This window comes from Corvus hawaiiensis, chromosome 1 (genome assembly GCF_020740725.1).
Source record: "Corvus hawaiiensis isolate bCorHaw1 chromosome 1, bCorHaw1.pri.cur, whole genome shotgun sequence".
NCBI lineage: Eukaryota > Metazoa > Chordata > Aves > Passeriformes > Corvidae > Corvus > Corvus hawaiiensis.
In genome coordinates this window covers 96,857,181-96,878,110 of record NC_063213.1, presented here as the reverse complement: position 1 = coordinate 96,878,110, position 20,930 = coordinate 96,857,181, and the positions used below count along the sequence as shown (strand labels likewise).

The window sequence follows — 20,930 nt, the reverse complement described above, 5'->3', positions numbered from 1 at the left end:
TGTCCTCCATGACCATGTGTCCCCCTGGCCGTGTGTCCCCCTGGCCGTGTGTCCCTGGCCGTGTCCCCCTGTCCGTGTCCCCCTGTCCATGTGTGCCACGGCCCTATGTCCCCGTCTGTGTCCCTCTGTCCGTGTCCCTCTGTCCGTGTGTCCCCCTGTCCGTGTGTCCCCGTCCGTGTCCCCTTGTCCGTGTCCCTCTCTCCGTGTCCCCCTGTCCGTGCGTCCCTCTGTCCGTGTCCCTCTATCCGTGTCCCCCTGTCCGTGTGTCCCTCTGTCCGTGTGTCCCTCTGTCCGTGTCCCCCTGTCCGTGTGTCCCTCTGTCCGTGTGTCCCCCTGTCCGTGTGTCCCTCTGTCCGTGTCCCCCTGTCCGTGTGTGCCCCGGCCCTATGTCCCCGCCTGTGTCCCTCTGTTCGTGTCTCCCTGTCCTTGTGTCCCCCTGTCCGTGTGTCCCCCTGTCCGTGTCTCCCTGTCCTTGTGTCCCTCTCTCCGTGTCCCTCTGTCCATGTGTCCCTCTCTCCGTGTCCCTCTCTCCGTGTCCCTCTGTCCGTGTGTTCCCCTGTCCGTGTCCCTCTGTCCCTCTGTCCGTGTGTCCCCCTGTCCATGTGTCCCTCTCTCCGTGTGTGTCCCTGTCCGTGTGTCCCCCTGTCCGTGTGTCCCCCTGTTCGTGTGTCCCCCTGTCCGTGTCCCCCTGTCCGTGTGTCTCCCTGTCCGTGTGTCCCTGTCCGTGTGTCCCCCTGTCCGTGTGTCCCCCTGTCCGTGTGTCCCCGGGCCAGCCGCGGGGCCGGTGCATGCCGGGAGCGCTGCCTTCCCCCTCCGCTCCTGTTTGGCTGCGTATTTAGGACACTCCTGTGCAAAACACGAGCATTTTGGAAGGCGTCCAGGCGCGCTCGCATTCCTCGGGGTGGAATCTGCCCCCGCGAACGCCGCCTGACCTTTCCCGCTTTGGGCTGCGGGAACAATCCCAGGGATCGTCCCCTCCCTGTCCCCCCCCCCGCCACGGTTTGGGGACCCCTCCCCAAGCACCCTCCAGGCTCCTGGGGCAGCTCAGCACCGCCAGGAGGGACGGAGGGAGGTGGCAGGGTGGCACCCATTGTCCCCAGGGCTGCTCCAGCTGTCCCGGGACCCCCGGGCGGATCCAGCCCCCCATTCCCGGCTGGATTTCCACCCCCCCCACACCCACTTTGAGCCGGGAAGCGAAGCTGCTCGCACCCACAGCCCTGTCTGGTTGCTCCAGCCGGGCAGCTCTGCGAGCTGGGACACGCCAGCTGCCTGTCCCCGGGCTGGGGCGAGGCCACCGGGCTGCCCCCGGGGTGGCTCCCGCGGCGGACCCCCGGCACAGGCACCGGGTGCCAGCAGGGTGGCCCCGGGCTTGGAGCTGCTGGCAGCGCTTTGGCTCCCACGTTTCTCCATCCCGGTTTCTCCCGGCTGTGCTGATGTGGAGACCCCGCGGCGGTGCGGAGGGGTCCTTGGGCACACGGTTGCCACCACGCCAGTCAAGCCACCCCACCCAGCCGGGCTCTGGGCGGGTGCTGGAGCTGTTTTGGGGCCGAGCCGCGTCACCTTGGGTGAACACTGGGGACATTCTGGACACCAAAGCACGAAGGAGTGGGGGGTCAGTGGGACATGCGGCGTCCCCTCGCTGCCCCTCATCTGGTGCCAACCTGGGGGTGTGCGTGGCTGGGGGCCGCGGGACAGGAGGGGGTCACACACACACACACACACAGAGGGGGACGGGGCGGGGGGGATGCCCGGCCCCGGGGCTGCAATCCCAGCAATGCCCGGCATTTCCCCGGCGTGGCCGCACGTGCCTCGCTCTCCTCGGCCTCCAGCACGGCAGGAATGCGGCGCGGGACCCCCTCGCTTGGGGACAGGGACGGGCAGAGCGGGAGGGGACAGTGCAGGGGGACGCTGCCCACCCCCAGCCCCAACCCGAGCTGTGCCGGGCTCCCCGAGGTGCCGCTCTTTTCCTTATTCCTCCCGAATTTCGGCCGCCGTGGTCGGGAGAGCGGCTTGGGGAGGCGCGGAGGGGTTGAGGGGTGGGCTGGGATGGGGGATTTGTCCCCCTGGAGCAGCGGGGACCCCCCCAGGCAGCGGCGACAAGAGTGGCTTGTTGTCCCAGGTGTCCCCAACGCCTGGAAGGAACCGCGGGGGGTGGTGGCTCTGTGCCTGGGGGACAACAGCGACCCGGCACGCCTGGGTGTCCCCCGAAACGAGAGATGGGGCTGGGGGGGGGGAGGCTCTTGGTTCAATTCCAGCTGGGAATTGTCCTTGGAGCCACCGCTTTGTGCCACAGGCGCTGAGAGGGGGGTGGGAGGCTGTGGCTCTCTCTGCGGGGGAGATTTTGGCTTCCGTGGGGCTGTTTTGGCTTCCACGGGAGGGGTGCAGGAGACCTGTTCCTCGCCCCATGGCTGCCAGGGCACTGCTGGGTGCCAGGGACACAGAGGGGACCTGGGGTGTCTCGCAGCCACCCCCGGCTCCCCCCTTGTCACAGAGGGTGACAACTTGCTGCACCCCGAGGATGTCGCCCCGCTCCGTGTCCCCGGCATCGCCCGGTGCCCTGCGGAAAGGAAGGAAGGAAGGGGCCGGGAGGAGGGAGAGGAGGAAGCGGGGAGGGTGGGATGCTGCCCGGGGTGATGGAGGAAGAAGGGGGCGGATTGGAAAAAAAAAAAAAAAAAGAAAAAAGAAAAAAAAAAGAAAAAGAAAAAGGAAAAAAAAAGGAGAAAAAAATGAAGGGAAAAAAAAGAAGAAGAAAAAAAAGGGAAAGTCCTGGCAAAGTGACACTGCAGGCGGCGGGGTTGGGGGGAGCTGGGGGCGGGGGTCTGGCTGCGGGCGGTGGGCTGGGCACTGATCCCTGCCAGCAGCTGGAGCCGCAGCCGGGACGTGTGGCCGCCCGCCCTCCCTGCGTCCATCCTTCCATCCATCCATCCATCCCTCCATCCCTCCCTCTTTCCATTCCTCCCTCCCTCCATCCGGGAGGCCGGGGGGTGGCTGGGTGGGGGCTGTGTCGCTCGGGGTGGGGGGGGGGGGGAGTTGAGCGAGTGATCGAGCGGCGATACGAGCGTGAGGCAGCTCGGCCGGGCTGCGAGCTGCGCGCATCGCCCCCCGCCCAGCTGGGGGAGCGGGGGGGCAGAGACCCCCATGGGCGTCCCGACGCCCGGCTGAGACCCCCTGAGCTCCGGCGGGATGGTGGAGGAGAGCGGCGCCGAGCGGGGGTCGCGGCGGGCTCTGCGCGGTCCTTGCCGGCCCCCCCCGGCCCCCAGCCCCAAGGGGCTGTGGAGCGTGGAGCGCTCCGGGAAGGGCTGGCGCCTGGAGCGCCCTGTCGGGGTGGATTGCAGCTCCCCCGAGCCCCGCTGCATCTGGCTGAGCAGCCTGCGCCGCCACGCCGCCGCCCCCGACCCCCGCCCGCCCCCCGGCCCCCGCCCCGGCCGCGGGCTGAGAACCGACCGGTGCCGCCGGGTGAGAGCCGCGGGCGCGCCTGGGTGGGGTGGGGGGAGGATCTGAAGGGGTGGGGGGGGATTCCAGGGGGGAGGGTGGGGTGTCTGTCACAGCGCCCGGGGTGTGGTGTGTCCCCTTCGTCCCCGTGCTGTGCCCGAGGAAGGGCTGGGGTCGGGGTCCACCTGCGGGGTCCTGCTTCTGCTGTCCGGTGTCCAGGAGCGGGGACGGATCCTGTGCCCCAGGATGCAGGGACAACGCTCCTTTGTTCTGCAGGAGTGGGACACTGGCGGGAGATACCCGTCCCCATGGTGTCCCCACGGGGGTGGCTCGGTGGCATGGGGGGACAGGGACCTGGTGACACCCGTGCTGAGGGGTGGAGGAGCTCACGGGAATCAGCGTGACCCGCCTGGGGGGGTCTGGGTGTCACAGGCACTGGATCAAGGTGGTTCCCCCCATCCCTGCAGCGCTCGTGGGATGGGGGTTCGGGAATGCTGGGATGAGGAGGATGAGGACGCAGCTGGTGGAGCGCAGCGGGAACCACCGGGGCGATGTTAAAATCAAGCCAGAAATTCGGGAGGAGGGACAGGGCTCTGAGCACAAACGGCTGAGGTGACAAACCCGGTGTCAACCCCGCTGCGGGGGGTGGGGGGGGGAGCTGGGACATCTCAGCCAGCACGGGGTCGGTGCCCAGGGCCACAGCTGGGAGCTTTGAAACCCAAAAACCTTCAAATCTGAGTGGCGGAGAGGGAAACTGAGGCACAGCAGCCGGGTTGGTCCCGACGGACACCCCACACCTGGGGACGCGTCCCTGCGCCGGAGCCGCGTTCACGGCCGTGACACGGGGACGTGTCCCCGTCCCCGCGGGCCGGTGCTGCTGTCGGTGTCTGCAGCGATCCGAGCCCTCTCTCCGAGGCCTGTCCACGCCGGTTAAAATCAGCGGGGCACATTCAGCTGTCAGCTTAAAAATAATCCGGCGAGCCCGCGGCCGACACAATGGAGGGCGCAGATGGGGCCGGGCGCCGCCGGGATGCTCCCGGCCCCTGGGGCCGAGGGATGGGGGTCCCCCGGGAGCGGAGGGCGCCTGTTGCCATCTGGGTTGGGGTTATCCTTTGGGATTCAGCGGGGCAGGGAGGGGTTGTGCTGTTGGCAGCGGGGTTTCGCGGCTCTCCCGTGGTGCTCTTTGGGGTTCTGTGTGGGGTTTGAGGAGGGGGGGGAGCAGCCGACTTGTGGAGGGGGTCAGTGCGGTGCCAGAGGTGTGTCCTAAGCACAGGGACCCCATTCCCAGGGGGACAGGACCCTCGTGGCCACCCTGGGCTCCATGCGGGACGTGCCGGACAGGGGACACAGCCCGGCCCTGCTGTCAGATGTCCCCACGGGCAGCGAAAAGGCCCACTCAGCACAGGCACACACAAAGGCTTTTTGTGCCTTGTCCCTTTGTGTCCCTTGTCCCCTCCCCGCTGCCCATCCATCGCTTCCACCCAGACAGCCCCTGAATTTTAACACCCTCATCCCAGCAAGGGCCGACTCCGGCTGCTGCAGCGGGGAGCACGCCAGGACTCCAGCAGGATCCCGGTGGATCCCTAGCTGGATCCTTGCCTGTCCCTCCAGCTCCCAGATTCCCAATTCCCCTGGTTCTGGCAGAGCTGGGTGGTGCCTCCACATCAGGCAGTGCCCTCTGCTCCCCTGGGCTGTGGGGCTGCCAGATGTGCTGCCAGATGTGCAGCCACAGGGAGCAGCACCGGCCCTCACCGGGGCTGTGCCGAGCCCTCCCGAACTCATCCCGGGTGTCGGGACTCTGGCTGCTCCTCCAAGCTCCTGCCTCGGTGCCAGGAGAGGTGCCCGTGGTTGCTCCAGCTCTGCCACAGCCCCATTCCCTCTCCCAGTACTGGAACTGGGAGCTGTGGGATGGAGCCACTTCCCCTTGGCCCCATCTGCTGCTCCGGGCAGTGTCCCCTGCCAGATCCCAACGCGCTGCCAGGTCCCTGCCCCGTTTTGGGAAGCGTCACTCATCCCACCACATCCCGGGCAGCTCTTTCCGGCTGTGCCCAAGGTTATTGCCGTGGCATCGTCAGAAGGGACCTTTTGTCCCCAGGTCCCACATCCCGTCCCCCCCTCTCCCCTCCTGGGTCCCGTCCAGACCCCCAGGCACAGCTCATTTATTTTGATTTCCTTTCCATTCATCTCCTTCCCAAAGGCCCCACAGGAGGAGTCGGGGGAGGGCTGGAATTCGCTGCTGGGGAGGCTGAAATTAGGGATGGGGGGGAGCTCTTAGGGATGGGGCGGCTTTTTGGGCAGGGCTCAAAATGCTTTTGGGGCTCGGGTTGGGCACGTGGGGGCTCCCCAGAGGTGACACCACCTTGTCCTTGTCCCTGCAGCCGACGCCGGGCCGGAGAGATGGGGCGTCCCCGAATGCCAGCGTGCCCCCGGAGGGGGGGTCCTTCCCCTGGGTGGGCCCCAAGACGGTGGCGCTGCGGAAGAGCCCCCAGGGCGGCTTTGGCTTCACCCTCCGCCACTTCATCGTGTACCCTCCCGAGTCAGCCGTGCACTCGGCCAAGGTAGGGCTGGGATCCGGGGGAAAGCCGGGAATGCTGGAGCTGGGATGTGGCTGGGTGCAGGATGCTCCTGTTCGGGCTGGGGGTGTGCGGGGAGATGAGGAGGGGAGCGTCCATCACCTGCTTTGTTGGGATTCCTGGAGCTGCCACCACCCATGGGATGCCCCCCATGGTGATCCTGCCGTGGATGGGATGGAGGAGCCCGTGGAGATGCTGGAAGAGGAGCTCTGGGTGAGCAGCACCTCTGGAGACATCCCGGAGCCTTTTGGGATATGGGATTGTTTGTGGGGATGGAGAGAATCCCTCAGCTCTGAACGAACGGCAGGAAAAGGCTCCTCAGAGCCCCTGAGGCCAACAAGGGCTGGCGGATTTTTGGCTCCCAGTTTCCTGGCTGTTGGTGGGGATTTTCCGACTGGATTTGTCCTGGGATCTGCATCTCGATCACCCCTCTGGGTGCCGCCTTTTGGGAGGACACAGCCCTGGCTTGGCACCGCTGAGCCCCGATCCGGGCAGCGCCTTTCCCCTCGAGAATGGAGAGATCGCACGGAGCCACCCCTCAGCAGCTTCCAGCGTGGATGGAGAGCCCTCCACACCCCAAGGGATGAGCCAGCTCCAAGCTCCTGGAATTTGGAACCCCCTTCTCGCCCCGTTTTCTGTGGATGACGGGAAGAGAGTTCGGGATCTGTGTAGTCCCACACATCCCTTTCCCTGCTCCAGGCCGGGCAGATCCCTGGATAATCCCATAACCCCTGGAGCTCCACGGCTGCCCCACGGCTCGGGCGCTGGCAGCCAGGGAAGTGCCGTGGGAAGTGAGTCACAGGGTGGGGAGAACCGACTCGCCGGAATCCCTGCTCGGCATCCTCCGGCCCCAGCGCTTTTCCCAGGCTCCTCATTCTGCCTCTCCAACCCCTTCCTGCGCCGGGAACACGGCAGCGTGACTCTGCCGGCGAGAGTTTGTCATGGGAATGGCCCGAAGCTCCTCCAAACCCGCTCCCACCTCTCCACTGCCTTCCAAAGGATCCATCCTGCCCCGCTGGGCATCCGGGCTGGGCCCTGCCCGGGCGGCAGCACCCGGGGCCGCGTGGGAAGGAGCCGGATCAGCGCCGGGAGCTGGAGATGCTCTTGGAAAGAGGCTGGGAATAGCTGCGGGCCGCCGTGCGAGCCGGAGCCGGCGGGGCAGGGCGCGGTGGGGCTGCCTCAGCAGCAGCCGCGGGGGCCGGCAGCTCGCCAGCTCCGGGGGCTGAGTTTCGGTGGCTTGACTCAGCAGGGAGGGGGCCAGGAGCCGGCCTCGCCGCGCTCATCGCCCTGGCAGCGAGGCCGCCAGGTTGCCCGTGGGGCTGGGAAGGGCTCTGGGGTGCCGCAGGGCGAGGATGGGCAGGGAGGGGCCGAGTCCGTGCCCGCAGGGGCTCTCGGTGGCCCCGCGGTCCCGCTGCGGCCCCGGTGAGGCCGCGGAATGTGGCTTTTGGCTCCCACGCTGCGATGGGCACCTGGAGGGATGCCGCTGGTTGTCCCCTCCTTGTCGCTGGGAATGTCTGCCCGTGGCACTGGGATGGAGACTGGGGCCTTCCCAGCACCCTGGAGGGACCTGGCGCCTTGGGGACATCCGGGTTGTGTCGCCACTGGCTGGGGGCTGGGGCCAGGCCTGTGTTCCCAGCCGGGCAGGGAAAAATCTGGCACTGGTGGAGTGAGAATTCCCCTTCCAGGTGCCCGGATCCCCTTCCCTGGGGGGGACGTGAGAAACACCCCGTGCCCCACCCCAACCTGGGACCCCCGCCCGGGCAGTGCGGCTCTGCTGGGGGGTCCCCACGAGGGGATTTGGGTTAGAAGGGCAGGGATCTGGCACAATTCCCACCCCACAGTGGGATCAGTGCCCGCCGCAGCCCTGGCAGCCCCCACCGTGCATCGGGAGGCTGCAGAGATGGGCAGGGATGGGGATTCATCCCACAGATGGGATGGATCCCTCCCCTGGGACCCCACCGAAGGGGTTGGGCTCTCCCTGGCCGGGCTCGGTGGCCTGGGGAGAAGGGTGCGATGCCACCCCGGGGCTGGCAGGGCCCCTTCTCTCTCCCCGACCCTAAAGCCGGCCCCAAACCGGCAGCTGGGTGCGGGGGGCTGCGGCGGGTCCCGCTGCCGGGGCTGCGCGGGCGGCCGGATCCGGTGTCAGGAGGTAATTTTAGGCGGGGGCAGCGGAGGGCAGAGGGACGTGCCAGTCCCGCGAGGGGCTTCACGGGGCTGTCAGCCCCCCGGTCCCCTCCTGGTCCCCTCGCGGTCCCCTCGTCACGGCCCCGCCACCAAATCAATGCTTTCCTCTTTTTTTTTTTGGCAGGAGGAGGAGAATGGGAACCGAGCAGGTGAGCAGCAGCGTGGGGACCCGGGGGACCCTGGGGACGGTGGCACAGGGTGGCACAGGGGCGCGGGGAAGGGGGACGGGGCTGTCACAGGTCGCAGCGGGTGTTGCTGTTGTTGTCACCACAGCCCTAAATATCCGCTGGCCGTGAAGCCACGCGGCGCTTTGGTGGCAGCTTGGTGGCACTTGGCACCGGCGATGGGCTCGGTGTCCCCAAACCCCCCCGGGAGCTTTGCGGGATGTCACACCCGGGAGTCTGTCCCGCAGCCGGAGGGAGTGCGGCGTGGCCAGCACCGGCCCCCGGCGAGTGCGGGGTGTTTGGGGACAGGGACGCGGCCCCGCTGTCCCCTCCCGGAGGCTCAGGGTGACGTGAGCGAATGTGAAGGTGTCAGAACGGATCGGCGCTGGCGCGGTGACGCGGCGCCGGGGCCGCGCTGCCGGGCCAGCCGGGGCGGGCGGCGGTGCCAGACCTGGCACCCGGCATTCGGCGGGGCTGGGGGGCCCCGACCTCGCTCGGGGTGGGATTTGGGATCCCTGGTGGAGCACCGCACCCGCCCGGCAGCACCCGGTGGCTTCGGCTCTTGGGAGAAGCCCCGAGCTGGAGGTGGCGGGGCCGGGGGGCCGGGGATGGCGAGGAGGTGACTTCCTCGCCACGGGAGGGTGCCGGCTGTGGCGGCAGCTCCCTGACTCGCTGTCCCCACGGAGCAGGTCCCCCCCGGAGCCGCCTGGAGCCCATGGACACGATCTTCGTGAAGAACGTGCGGGAGGACGGGCCGGCGCACCAGGCGGGGCTGCGCACGGGTGAGCGGGGACGCGGAGCCGGGGGTGGCTCCAGGGCTGCTCGCGGGATCCCGGGAATGCTCCGCCTTCTCTGCCAGGGACTTTCTGGCTTATTCTGCTCGTTTTTTTGGGCATCCCTGCTCTTTTCTGTGTCTTCTCTCTGGTCCTGGGGTGCTCAGAGCAGCCTTGGGGTCTCCGGGGGTTCTCCTGGGGTTTTTTTGCTCCGTTTGCCACATGGGATGTGGCAAAAGCTCGGCTCAAACCCTGCCCTGGCTGACCGTGGGGACATCCAGGTGCCACCGCTCTCCTGAGGTGACACCGTCCCCTCCCCGGGCTCTGCAGGTGACCGGCTGGTCAAGGTGAACGGGGAGAGCATCGTCGGGAAAACCTACTCGCAAGTGATCGCCCTGATCCAGAACAGGTGAGTGCCCTTCCCGGGATGGGAGGTGACAGGATGGGGACACGTCACAGCAGGCTCTGTCCCTCTGGGTGTCACTGGGATGACAGGGGCCCTGAGGCGCTTAGGTGACCAGGGACAGGCAGCAACATGCTGTCACCATCACGTGGGGACAGGGACGTTCATCTCGTGGGGGAATCCAGCTTGGGGACAGGTAGGGACTGACCCCGTCCAGCCTGACCCCCCCGTCCCCTGTCCTGCAGTGACGATGTGCTGGAGCTCTCCATCATGCCCAAGGATGAGGACATCCTCCAGCTGGTGAGTTTGCCGGGCGGGTGCCTTGGGGACACTTGGGGACACTTGAGGACAGGGCTTCACCAGCATCCCTGGAGGAGCAATGGGTGCAGAACTGAGGGTACTGGGGCAGGAACAGGGGGGATGTGGCCCCTGTGATTTTGGGGGGACGAGTTGTCCCAGGTTTTAGGGTCTGGCTTATCCTTGGGTCCCCCCAAGTGGCTCTGCCACCGGTGGGCTCAGATCTGGGGGTGACAATGGCCCTGTCAGGGTGGCCTGAGCCAATGGAGTGCGTGGGGCTCCTCCTGATGCCTCTCCCATCCCAGCTTGGATATTTGGTGGCTTGTGGGGTTCCCCACTGCTTGTGCCCAGCCCGAGGGACCCCTTCCCGCAGGGCTGGGGGGTTTACAAGGGGGTCCCCATCTGCGCCTGCTCCGGGCTCTGGGAATCCCCCGGCGTGGAGTCAGAGGCGCCTGTGAAAAGTGACACGGGACAGCCGGGATGGCCGTGCCGGGGTATTTTAGGAACGAGGGGAGGGGACAGCGGGAGAGCTGCGGCTGCTGCCAGCGTTGCTCGGAGCCGGGGGGACCCCGTGGGAAAGCGCAATGGGTGTGGGGGGGCTGCGTCCAGCCCAGCCCAGTTGACCCCACGGGAGATTTGCTCAGGGGTTGGGGGATGCAGAGAGCATCCTTGCGGTGGGAATGTGGAGCATTGTGACCCTGTCCCCCCTCCTTGACCCCCTGTCCCCCCCCGCCACCCAGGCCTATTCCCAGGACGCCTACCTGAAGGGCAACGAGCCGTACTCCGGAGGGGCTCAGAGCATTCCCGAGCCCCCTCCCATCTGCTACCCACGGAAAACGTACCCCTTCCAGGCCCGGGGTGCCGAGCCCGCCCCGGGCCAGCCGCCGGACCCCCGCGCCCCCCGCCCGGCCATCACCGGTCCCTCGTCCCCGCTCGGCGCCCGCAGCGACAGCGGCGGCAGCCCCGCGCACCGCCCCGAGGAGCCGCAGCCCGGGGGTCCCCCCGGGCTCCCCGCCGCACCCCACGGGCACCCCGGCTCCTTCTCCCGCCCCGCCTGCCCCGCCAACGTCTCATCCTCCGTGCCCGACCGCTACGGGATGTCCCCCGCCGCCGCCTCCTGCTACGGCGTCCCCAAGCACCTCCCGGAGCACCGGACTCACTGCGGCTTCAAGGAGGGAGTCGGGGGACTCTCGGGAGCCGGGCGGCCCCCCCGGGACGTGTCGGGGGCCCAGCGTGTGCCCGGTCGCCAGGAGTGCCAGCAGGCGCTGTCGCGCTGGTTCTGCAGCCAGGAGCCGCGGCGCAGCGCTTCGGAGGAGCGGCGGCACGCCATGCCCCGCTACCGCAGCGTGTCCCAGGACCGCCTCGGGGGTTCCGGGGCCGCGGCCCCGCGGGGCTGGCCCCACAGCGCCTCGCACGACACCCTGCTGCAGCCCAGCCGCGAGGGCTGGGCCCCCCGCGCCCGCTCCGACCACTACCTGAGCAGGTACGGGCGCTCCATGGAGGCGCTGGAGCCCAGCGCGCTGCTCTCGTCGCACCTCGACCGCTCCGCGTGGCCGCCCGAGAGGCTCTGCCGGGCCGCTGTGGCTGTGGCCGCCGCCGGGCAGCCCATCCCGCCCGGCTCCATCGCTGCTTCCTCCTCCTCCTCCTCCTCGTCGCGGGAGGCGCCGCCGGTGCAGAAGCACCCGTCCCAGCCCAACCTGCAGAGCGTGGATGACTCGGGCTACATCGGCTACCGCAGCTATAGCCCGTCCTTCCAGCGCCGCACCGGGCTGCTGCACGCCCTGTCCTGCCGCGACCCGGCCTTCGGGGGGCTGCCCACCTTCAGCATCGCGCAGCGGGCCGTGGTGGCCCCGCTCAGGGACAGCGTGGTCAGCCCCGTCACGCCGCCCGCCGCCACCCCGCCGGTGCCCAGCGCGCCCCGGGAGCCGCGGCCGGAGGGCAACCGCGTGTCCGAGCAGCCGGAGGAGCGCAGGGAGGAGGTGGTGCTGCGGCAGAAGCCGCCCACGGGGCGCAAGGTGCCCGCGCCGCTGCGGCAGATGAACTTTGTGTTCCCCGAGGGGGTGAAGGACACGGACATTTGTGACCCCGCCGGGGCCACGGGCAGAGGGGACAGGCCGGGCAGCGAGCGGCAGGGCCGGCGCGTGGCTCCCTTGGCGGCCCCCGAGGACTCGCTGGCGTCCATCCCCTTCATCGGTGAGTCCGGGGGGGGGGGCTCGCTGGTCACCTGCGGGAAGGGATTTAGGAGGTCCTGTGCCAGGGAGGGCACTTTTGGGGGTCAGAATTCCAGAACACCCATCCGTGGCGAGTGTGGGGATGGGAAGGGGATGCACCAGCGGCACCCCCAATGCCTGGCACCCCGCAGTGTCCCACACCCCACAGTGTCCTGCACCCCTCTGCACTCCACAATGCCCCACACCCCTCCGGATTTGCTGTCCCCAAGCAGGGCTGGGGTCGGTAATGGGGTGCCAGGGTCTGGGTTTGAGCACATTCACCCCTCCCTTCTGTCCTGCACCCCCTGCCCAGCTGCTGGTGCTCCTTACTGGTGTGAACTGGAGCCCTGCAGGCTCCTACCCTGCTCCAAGTGGGGACAGGGCTGTCCCTGTCCCTGCCTCACCTGGGATCTCCCTGCCCAGGACCCAGATGGGTTTGGGAAGCCAAACCTCTGCCCTGTCCCTGCTCCCGGGGACGGAGCTGGATGGGGTGGGAAGGGAGGGGGTGGAGTGCGGATGGGGGGTCGCAGGGTTGCTGTGGGTGAGGGTCCGGGTACCCCATCAGCTCCTGGGGGTGGGAGCGTGTCCCCAGCACAATCCTGACACCTACAAACCCAGAAGTGCCAGGGGGTCTCAGCAGGGACTTCCCCTGCCCCAACCCCCCCTCCAACACTGCCCACGCCCCTCACAGACGAACCCACCAGCCCCAGCATCGACCTGAAGGCCAAGCACGTCCCGGCCTCCTCGGTGGTGTCCAGCGCCATGAACTCAGCACCCGCCGTGGCCACCAGCCCCGCGTCACCTACCTTCGCCTTTGCCCTGTCCCGGCACTACTCCCAGGATTGCAGTAAGTGCTGGGCAGGGGGAACCACCCTGGGAGTCCCCGAGGGGAGCAGCCCCCCGCCCCAGAGCCCTGCCCTGCCCCCCCGGGCTGAGCAGGGCGGGCTTCGCCCCCTCCCCACCGCAGGCAGCATCAAGGCGGGCCGCCGCTCCTCCTACCTGCTGGCCATCACCACCGAGCGCTCCAAGTCCTGCGACGACGGTCTGAACGCATTTCGGGATGAGGGGAAGATCCTAAGGTAGGGCTGGACCCCCGTCCCGGTCCCGCCACCCCCCAGCTCCCACCTCTCCCGCTGACGGGGGCTGCTCTCCCCCCAGGAGGATGCCCAGCCGGGTCCCCAGCCTCCGCATGCTGAGGAGCTTCTTCACCGATGGGGTGAGTGCTGTGCTGGGGGCTGCCCTAAAGAGTGAGGGGGCTGCCTGGTGGAGCGGGGGGGTGCCCATGGCATCACCCCAACACCTCCCCGCCGTGTCCTCCCTCGCAGTCTCTGGACAGTTTGGGCTCGTCCGAAGACGCCCGTTCCAAAAGACACTCAACCTCCGACCTCTCGGACGTGCCGTTCAGCGCCGTGAGGAAGGAGGGCTGGCTCCACTGCAAGCAGATCCTCACCAAAAAGGGGAAGGTAGGCGGGGTTTGCCCCCAGCCCGGAGCTCGGCGGCGGCGCGGGGGGGCCGCTCCCTGAGGCCGGCGCTCCATCCCTTCTCCCCGCAGAAGGTCGGCGGAGGCATCCGGCAGTGGAAGCGCGTCTTCGCCGTGCTGCGCACCCACTCGCTGTACCTGTGCAAGGACAGGCGGGAGGCGGTGACCTGCGCCCCGGCCCCAGGTGAGGAGGAGCCGCCGATCAGCATCCAAGCGTGCCTGGTGGACATCTCCTACAGCGAGACCAAGAGGAAGCACGTCTTCCGCCTGACGACCGCTGACTTCTGTGAATATCTCTTTCAGGCAGAGGATCGGGAAGACATGCTGGCCTGGATCAAAGTCATCAGGGAGAACAGCAAGGCTGAGGGCGAGGTGAGAGCCACATGGGGCTCCCGGCTGCCTCTGGCTCTCCCGGCACTAACCGCCTCGGCTCTCTCCGGCTCTTTGCCTTGTGCTGCTTCCCCAGGCCACGGCCAGGCCCGTGCCGTGCTCCCAGGGGTGCATGGGGGCTCGTGGCGTCCAAGAAGAGCGTGGCCCCGCGGCCTCGGCCGGGGCAGGGTGCGCGGGATGTGGCTCTGCGGAGGGTCCATGTCTCTCCGGGCGGGGCCGGCGCCGGTTCCACCGTTCTGGTGTTTGGTCGTGTGGTGGCAGAGGAGCCCGTGTGGCTCTGCCGAGGTCTGGTGTGGCTCTGCCATGGTGTGACATGGCTTTGGTGAGGCGTGACATGGCTGTGCCGTGGTGTGCCATGGCTGTGCCATGGTTTGATGCGTCCCCACCACGGTGTAATGTGGCTGTGCCATGGTTTGATGTGTCCCTGCCATGATTTGACGTGGCTCTGACGTGGTTTGACGTGGCTGTGCCATGGTGTGACGTGTCCTTGTCATGGTTTGATGTGTCCCTGCCATGGTTTAACTTGGCTCCGTTCGTGGAGAGAGGTCCGGGCATGGTGCCCTCGTGGTGCTGCCGAGGCTGAGCCCTCCCTGGGCAGCCGTGGGCTGTGTGAAGTCGCTCGGGTCTGAGATGAGCAGAGCCACCCCCGGGGCCGCTCTGGGCTCCAGGGGGAGATCCATGGGTTGGCTGTGCTGGCGCTGGGCCAGCAGCGGTGCGGCGGTGGCTCGGTTTGGTGTCAGTGGCAGGCTCCGGCCCTGGAGGGCGCGTTGAGCTCGGAGCGGTCTCTGGTTGTCTGTGGCACAGCCCCGTGCCAGAGGGCACCGGGGGCTCAGCGGGGGCGGTGCTGCCGTGGTTGGAACCGGACGGTGCTGCCGGGTCGGAACCGGACGGTGCTGCCGTGGTTGGAACCGGACGGTGCTGCTGGGTCGGAACCGGACGGTGCTGCCGGGGTTGGAACCGGACAGTGCTGCTGGGTCGGAACCGGACGGTGCTGCCGTGGTTGGAACCGGACGGTGCTGCTGGGTCGGAACCGGACGGTGCTGCCGGGGTTGGAACCGGACAGTGCTGCTGGGTCGGAACCAGACGGTGCTGCCGTGGTTGGAACCGGACGGTGCTGCTGGGTCGGAACCGGACGGTGCTGCCGTGGTTGGAACCGGACGGTGCTGCCGGGGTTGGAACCGGACGGTGCTGCCGTGGTTGGAACCGGACGGTGCTGCTGGGTCGGAACCGGACGGTGCTGCCGGGGTTGGAACCGGACGGTGCTGCCGGGGTTGGAACCGGACGGTGCTGCCGGGTCGGAACGCGTGGAGCTGTCTGGGCAAACCCTGGCACTGCGGTGCTGTCGGGAGCATCCCGCATGGATGGATCCGTGCCCGTGGAGGTGGCGCGGTGCAGTGGCGCGGGTCGATGGAGGTGTGTGTGTGTGTGTGTCCGGCTCGGACCCCACTCCGTGGCCTGGAGCGATGGACAGCGGTGGGACGGCGAGCACTGCTGGGCACTGGCTGTCCCAGGGCAGCGGGGACCTGGTGCTGCCCTTGCCTGCTGCCGGCCGGCCCCGTGTGGTGCCCGGCAGAGCGTGGACTTGCCCGGGGGTGTCCGGCGGACGCGCTGCTCAAGCTCTCCCTTCCCCTCTTCTCTCTGCCTCCCCAGGACCCCGGTTTTGCCAGCCAAGCCCTTATCAGCAAGAAGTTAAACGACTACCGGAAAGTGAGGTACGGACCGGGGTGGTGGGCACCGAGACCCCCGGGGCGCTGGTCACCCCGGGGTGACAGTGACGGAGCAAAGCCGGCGGCTCCCTGGATGGGGCAGTGATGGAAGAGCCGCCCGCACCCGGCTTGGCTTGGGGTCGGCCAAGGTGGCACCTGGCACTTCTAACAAGGGTCGGAGCAGCTCGGTGCTCCCCGGGGGTCTCCGTGGGCTGCCGGGAAGCCTGCGAGTGATGCCGGCAGTGTTTCCTGGGAGGTTTTGTGCCGGGTTGGTGCCGCCGGCCGTGCCCCAGCTGAGCCCTCCCCGCTCTCCCTGCAGCCCTGCGGGCACCAAGCCTGACTCGTCGCCCAAGGGCCCTCGCGGGCTGGGGATCCGAGCCGAGTTCCTCAAGCAGACGGGAACCAGCGCGCCCCGGTCCCCCAGGCAGGACGCGGCCGTCACGAAAGGTGCGTGGGACACCCCAGGACAGCAAAATGTGGGTGCTTTGTGTCCCCCTGGGGCTGCGGTGGTGCTAATCCCTGTCGGGATCCTCTTCCCATTTATCCCAAGTGATCCCGTGGGTTTTTTCCCCTCCCACCCCAGATGAAAGCAGCTCCCAAAAAGCCCCGTGGGGCATCAATATCATGAAGAAGAACAAGAAATCTGCCCCGCGCGCCTTTGGCGTGAGGCTGGAGGATTGTCAACCTGCCCCGGACAACAAGGTACGGCCACGCCGGCACCGCCAAGCCCTCGGGGACCCTGCACAGCCCCAGCACCCCCTGAGCCCATCCCTGTCCCCTCAGAATGTGCCCCTGATCGTGGAAGCATGCTGCAAGGTGGTGGAGGACCGGGGGCTGGAGTACATGGGCATCTACCGCGTGCCCGGCAACAACGCGGTGGTGTCCAGCCTGCAGGAGCAGCTCAACAAGGGAGCCACCGAGATCAACCTGCAGGACGAGGTGAGGGCGGGGCAGGTGACTGTCCCCATGGCTGGCCCCATCCCGGTCCCCATCCCTATCATGCCTCTGGAATGCTCTCCTGGTCTGTGTCACCACCCCTGTCCCCATCATCATCCCAGCCCTTGTTATCATCCCTGTTCCCATCATCATCCCCATTTCCATCATTCCTGTCCCCATTATCCCTGTATCCATCATCATCCCTGTCCCCATCATCATCCCAGCCCTTGTTATCATCCCTGTCCTCATCATCATCCTTGTCCCCTGTCCCCATCATCATCCCAGTCCTGGTTATCATCCCCGTTCCTGTCATCATCCTTGTCACTGTCATCATCCCTGTCCCCATCATCCCTGTCTCCATCAACATCCTTGTCCCCATTATCCCGGTCTCTGGCATCATCCTTATCCCCATCATTATCCTTGTCCCCGTCATCTCTGTTTCTGTCATCATCCTTGTCCCCATTATCCCAATCCCATCATTATCATCCCTGTCCCCATCATCATCCCTGTCCCCATCCTCCCTGTCCCCATCCTCCCTGTCCCCCTTCTCCCTGTCCCCATCATCATCTCAGTCCCCATCCTCCCTGTCCCCATCATCCTCCCTGTCCCCATCATCCTCCCTGTCCCCATCCTCCCTGTCCCCATCCTCCCTGTTCCCATCCTCATCCCTGTCCCCATCCTCCCAGTCCCCATCCTCCCAGTCCCCATCATCATCCCTGTCACCATCATCATCCCTGTCCCCATCCTCCCAGTCCCCATCCACCCAGTCCCCATCCTCCCTGTTTGCATCATCCCAGTCCCCATCCTCCCTGTATCCATCATTCCCCATTTCCATCCTCCCTGTCCCCCTTCTCCCTGTCCCCCTTCTCCCTGTCCCTCTCCTCCCAGTCCCCATCCTCCCAGTCCCTCTCCTCCCAGTCCCTCTCCTCCCAGTCCCCATCATCCCAGTCCCCATCATCCCTGTATCCATCCTCCCTGTCCCCATCCTCCCTGTCCCCATCATCATCCCAGTCCCCCTCCTCCCTATGCCCCTCTTCCCAGTCCCCATCCTCCCTGTCCCCATCATCATCCCAGTCCCCATCCTCCCAGTCCCCTTCCTCCCAGTCCCCTTCCTCCCAGTCCCCCTCCTCCCAGTCCCCCTCCTCCCTGTCCCCATCCTCATCCCTGTCCCCATCCTCCCTGTCCCCGTTATCCCAGTCCCCGCTATCCCAGTCCCCATCCTCCCTGTCCCCATCTTCATCCCTGTCCCCCTCCTCCCTGTCCCCCTCCTCCCAGTCCCCGTTATCCCAGTCCCCATCCTCCCAGTCCCCCTCCTCCCAGTCCCCATTATCCCTGTCCCCCTCTTCCCAGTCCCCCTCCTCCCTGTCCCCATCATCATCCCAGTCCCCGTCCTCCCAGTCCCCCTCCTCCCTGTCTCCGTCATTCCCCGTTTCCGTCCCCGTGCCCGTCCCTGGAGTTCCGGGGCCGCCTGGCGGTCGGTGCCAGCGCTGTCGGTGCCATCCTGGGGACACTTTTGTCATCTGGCCACGCCGCTGCCGTGGCTCAGGGCTTTGTCCCTGCCTGTCGCCGGGGCTGTCCCTGGTTTGGGGACTTCCTCCCGCTGGCCCCCGCGTGTTCCTGGTGTCCCCTCTGAGCAGCCTCTTGTGTCCCCTGCAGCGGTGGCAGGACCTGAACGTCATCAGCAGCCTCTTGAAATCCTTCTTCCGAAAGCTGCCCGAGCCCCTCTTCACCGACGGTGAGTCCCTGTCCCCTGTGGCCACCAGAGCCCCCCGGGTGGCCACCAGTGGCCCTGTGCCAGCGGTACCAGGCAGCCCCAGACCCCATCCCCCTGCACTGGGGACAGGTCTGCAGACCCCCCCCCATCACCGAGGCCTCTTGTCCTTGTCCCTCCTTGCCCTGCAGTGGGACCAGCACTGAGACCCTTCCCCAGTATCTCCAGCGGGTTCATCCGGGGGTCCCCAACTGTGAGGGGGTGGCCTGTCCCCTCCACCCAGCTGTGACACCCTCGTGTCCCCTTCCAGATAAATACAACGACTTTATCGAAGCCAACCGGATCGAGGATGCCAGCGAGAGGATGAGAACGCTGCGGAAGCTGGTAGGGCCATGGGACAAGGGCTGGGGTGGGGACAACACCCCCCTGCAGCCCCCCTTGGGTGGGGCCAGCGAGCAGAGGAGTGACCGGTGCCTCCCCACAGATCCGGGACCTGCCAGGCCACTACTACGAGACCCTCAAATTCCTGGTGGGCCACCTGAAGACCATCGCTGACCACTCAGAGAAGAACAAGGTACTGACCACCCCACCCTGGGAATCTCCTGCCCCACCTGGAGCCCCCCGGCCGGGGCTGGGCTCAGCTCTGACCCGGCTCTGGTGGCAGATGGAGCCCCGGAACCTGGCGCTGGTGTTCGGCCCCACGCTGGTGCGAACGTCCGAGGACAACATGACCGACATGGTGACGCACATGCCTGACCGCTACAAGATCGTGGAGACCCTCATCCAGCACGTGAGTGGCACCCCTGGATGGGCAAGGGGGCACTGGCCTGGCTGGGGAGGGGCGGATCTGCACCCCAGGAATGGGGACGGCGCTACTGGCCGGGCTGTGACCCCTGTCCCGTCTCCCCCCACAGTCGGACTGGTTCTTCAGTGACAAGGAGGACAAGGGCGAGAAGGTGAGTCGTGCCCCGCCTCGGGGGGGTCTCACTGTGGGCCAGGGGGGTGCAGATTCCCGGTTGGGAGCTGGGGGGGGCCGTTGGCAGCCCCCTGATGCCCTTTTTCACCCCGCAGACCCCCGTGGATGAGAAGGAGGCTCAGTCCGTGCCCAACATCGAGTACCTGCTGCCCAACATCGGCAGGACGGCGGCGCCCGGTGATGCCGCAGGTGAGGGGCAGCGGCCCTGGCATCGTCCCCTCCACTCCTGGCACCCCGGAGTGCCCCTCCTGACTCTCTGTCCCTGCCTGCCCACCTCTGTGGGCACCCAGCCTGGCTCGCCACAGCCACGGCCAACCTGTGTGTGCTGGAGTGGGACATCCCGGTGCCCTCCTCTCCAAAAAATGGGAACAACCCCCCTGGGGATGCCCGACGAGCCCCCTGCCCTCCCTGTCCTGTCACCCTTCTCTCTGGTGGCCGCTCCTTGTCCCTCAGGGCGCCCTGGCAGCGCCCTGCCCCGCGGGACCCCCGCCCGTGCCCGAGCTGCCAAACCTGGAGACCGGGAGCCTTTGACGTTGGACTGATTTCTTCCATTCTTTCCTTGACCTTCTCTGTGCTGTCCTCTTCCTCCTCCTCCTCCTCTTCCTCCTCCAGCGGACCTCCTCGAGAGCTAGAGCGGGTACAGTCTGATCCCGGGTGCATTGCTCACGCACTAACCCTTGGGGGGACCACGAGAGAGCGGGAGCAGCAGGACGGGGACAGCGGGAGGGGAGGGGACCCTGTCCTGCCTGGCACTGTCCCCAGGGTCTCCAACATCAGCAGGGGCTGCTGAGGAGCCCCAAATCCTTTCACTCTGCTTCTCCCACATCGTTGGCCAGCGCCTGTGGTGGCATCCCACCGCAGGGATGGGTGTGGGGTATCCTGGAACACTCAGATTCTGGGGTGTGAGGGTCCCAAAGCCCCCGGGAGGGTCAGCACCCCCTTTCTGCCTCCCCCTCTCTCGTTGTCAGCAGCTGCTAACCCCATCCTGGGCATGTGGGGCGGGAGAGGGGTCTGTGTCCTGTCCTTGTCCTTCACACTGCGGCAGCAGGGCCAGGGCTGCCTGTCCCCTCTGTGTCCCCTCTGTGTCCCCTCTGTGTCCCCTCTGTGTCCCCTCTTTACTCCTTAACTCCCCGGCCTGTCCCAGCCCACCCCGGACCCCGCTGTGAGGTTGGGCGTAGCACGGAGCCACCTCCCCACGCTCCTGTCCCTCGTCCCCTCTGTGCCCTGTGGCCACGGGAGGGTTGGGGTCCCGCCGCGGGGGTCCCGGCTGTGTGTCCTGGCTGTGTGTGCCTGCGTGTGTCCCCCTGGTCCCCAGTCCCCACCCTGGGGCTCTGCAGTGGGCGACCAATGCCAGGGACCCCCTGTGACCACCGGAACCACTCCTGGCACGTCCTGACACGACCCTGCCAGAGGCCAGCCGGTGTGACAGCCCCGGCATGTCCCCGTCCCGGTTTGGAGGAACGGAGCAGCATCCCCCGCTCGACCCCAGACCCCTCCCCAGCACATTTCCTCCCCCTCCCGGGACCCCTCTAACCCCCCTCTCCCCTCTGCTTTCCAGGCTCGACCCGCAGCGGCTCCGCCAAACCGAAGGTGAGAGGGGTCCCGGGCTGGGGCTGGCAGGGTGGGGACGCGGGGGCGGAGCCCGTCCCTGTCCGTGTCGCCGCCGTCCTTGACCCCGCTGTCCCCTCCTTCCAG

At 67.4% G+C, this 20,930-nt stretch overlaps 1 protein-coding gene across 4 annotated transcripts in view; it reads left to right on the top strand.

The window, feature by feature from the left end:
* The window catches only part of ARHGAP23 (Rho GTPase activating protein 23), a 36,227-nt gene that overhangs the window by 13,542 nt on the left and 1,755 nt on the right, over positions 1–20,930 (top strand). For 3 of the 4 annotated variants that reach the window (XM_048318419.1, XM_048318411.1, XM_048318395.1), the window contains exons 2-23: positions 5,811–5,990; positions 8,314–8,338; positions 9,043–9,135; positions 9,457–9,535; positions 9,775–9,829; positions 10,567–12,019; positions 12,728–12,883; positions 13,004–13,115; positions 13,195–13,252; positions 13,362–13,499; positions 13,589–13,888; positions 15,557–15,618; positions 15,932–16,059; positions 16,196–16,314; positions 16,396–16,551; positions 18,205–18,283; positions 18,570–18,643; positions 18,744–18,833; positions 18,924–19,049; positions 19,174–19,215; positions 19,331–19,424; positions 20,794–20,825. In XM_048318419.1, coding sequence (XP_048174376.1) covers positions 5,811–5,990; positions 8,314–8,338; positions 9,043–9,135; positions 9,457–9,535; positions 9,775–9,829; positions 10,567–12,019; positions 12,728–12,883; positions 13,004–13,115; positions 13,195–13,252; positions 13,362–13,499; positions 13,589–13,888; positions 15,557–15,618; positions 15,932–16,059; positions 16,196–16,314; positions 16,396–16,551; positions 18,205–18,283; positions 18,570–18,643; positions 18,744–18,833; positions 18,924–19,049; positions 19,174–19,215; positions 19,331–19,424; positions 20,794–20,825 — 3,651 coding nt within the window. The remainder of the gene's footprint in view (positions 1–5,810; positions 5,991–8,313; positions 8,339–9,042; positions 9,136–9,456; positions 9,536–9,774; positions 9,830–10,566; positions 12,020–12,727; positions 12,884–13,003; positions 13,116–13,194; positions 13,253–13,361; positions 13,500–13,588; positions 13,889–15,556; positions 15,619–15,931; positions 16,060–16,195; positions 16,315–16,395; positions 16,552–18,204; positions 18,284–18,569; positions 18,644–18,743; positions 18,834–18,923; positions 19,050–19,173; positions 19,216–19,330; positions 19,425–20,793; positions 20,826–20,930) is intronic. The other variant, XM_048318404.1, reaches the window with a different exon arrangement.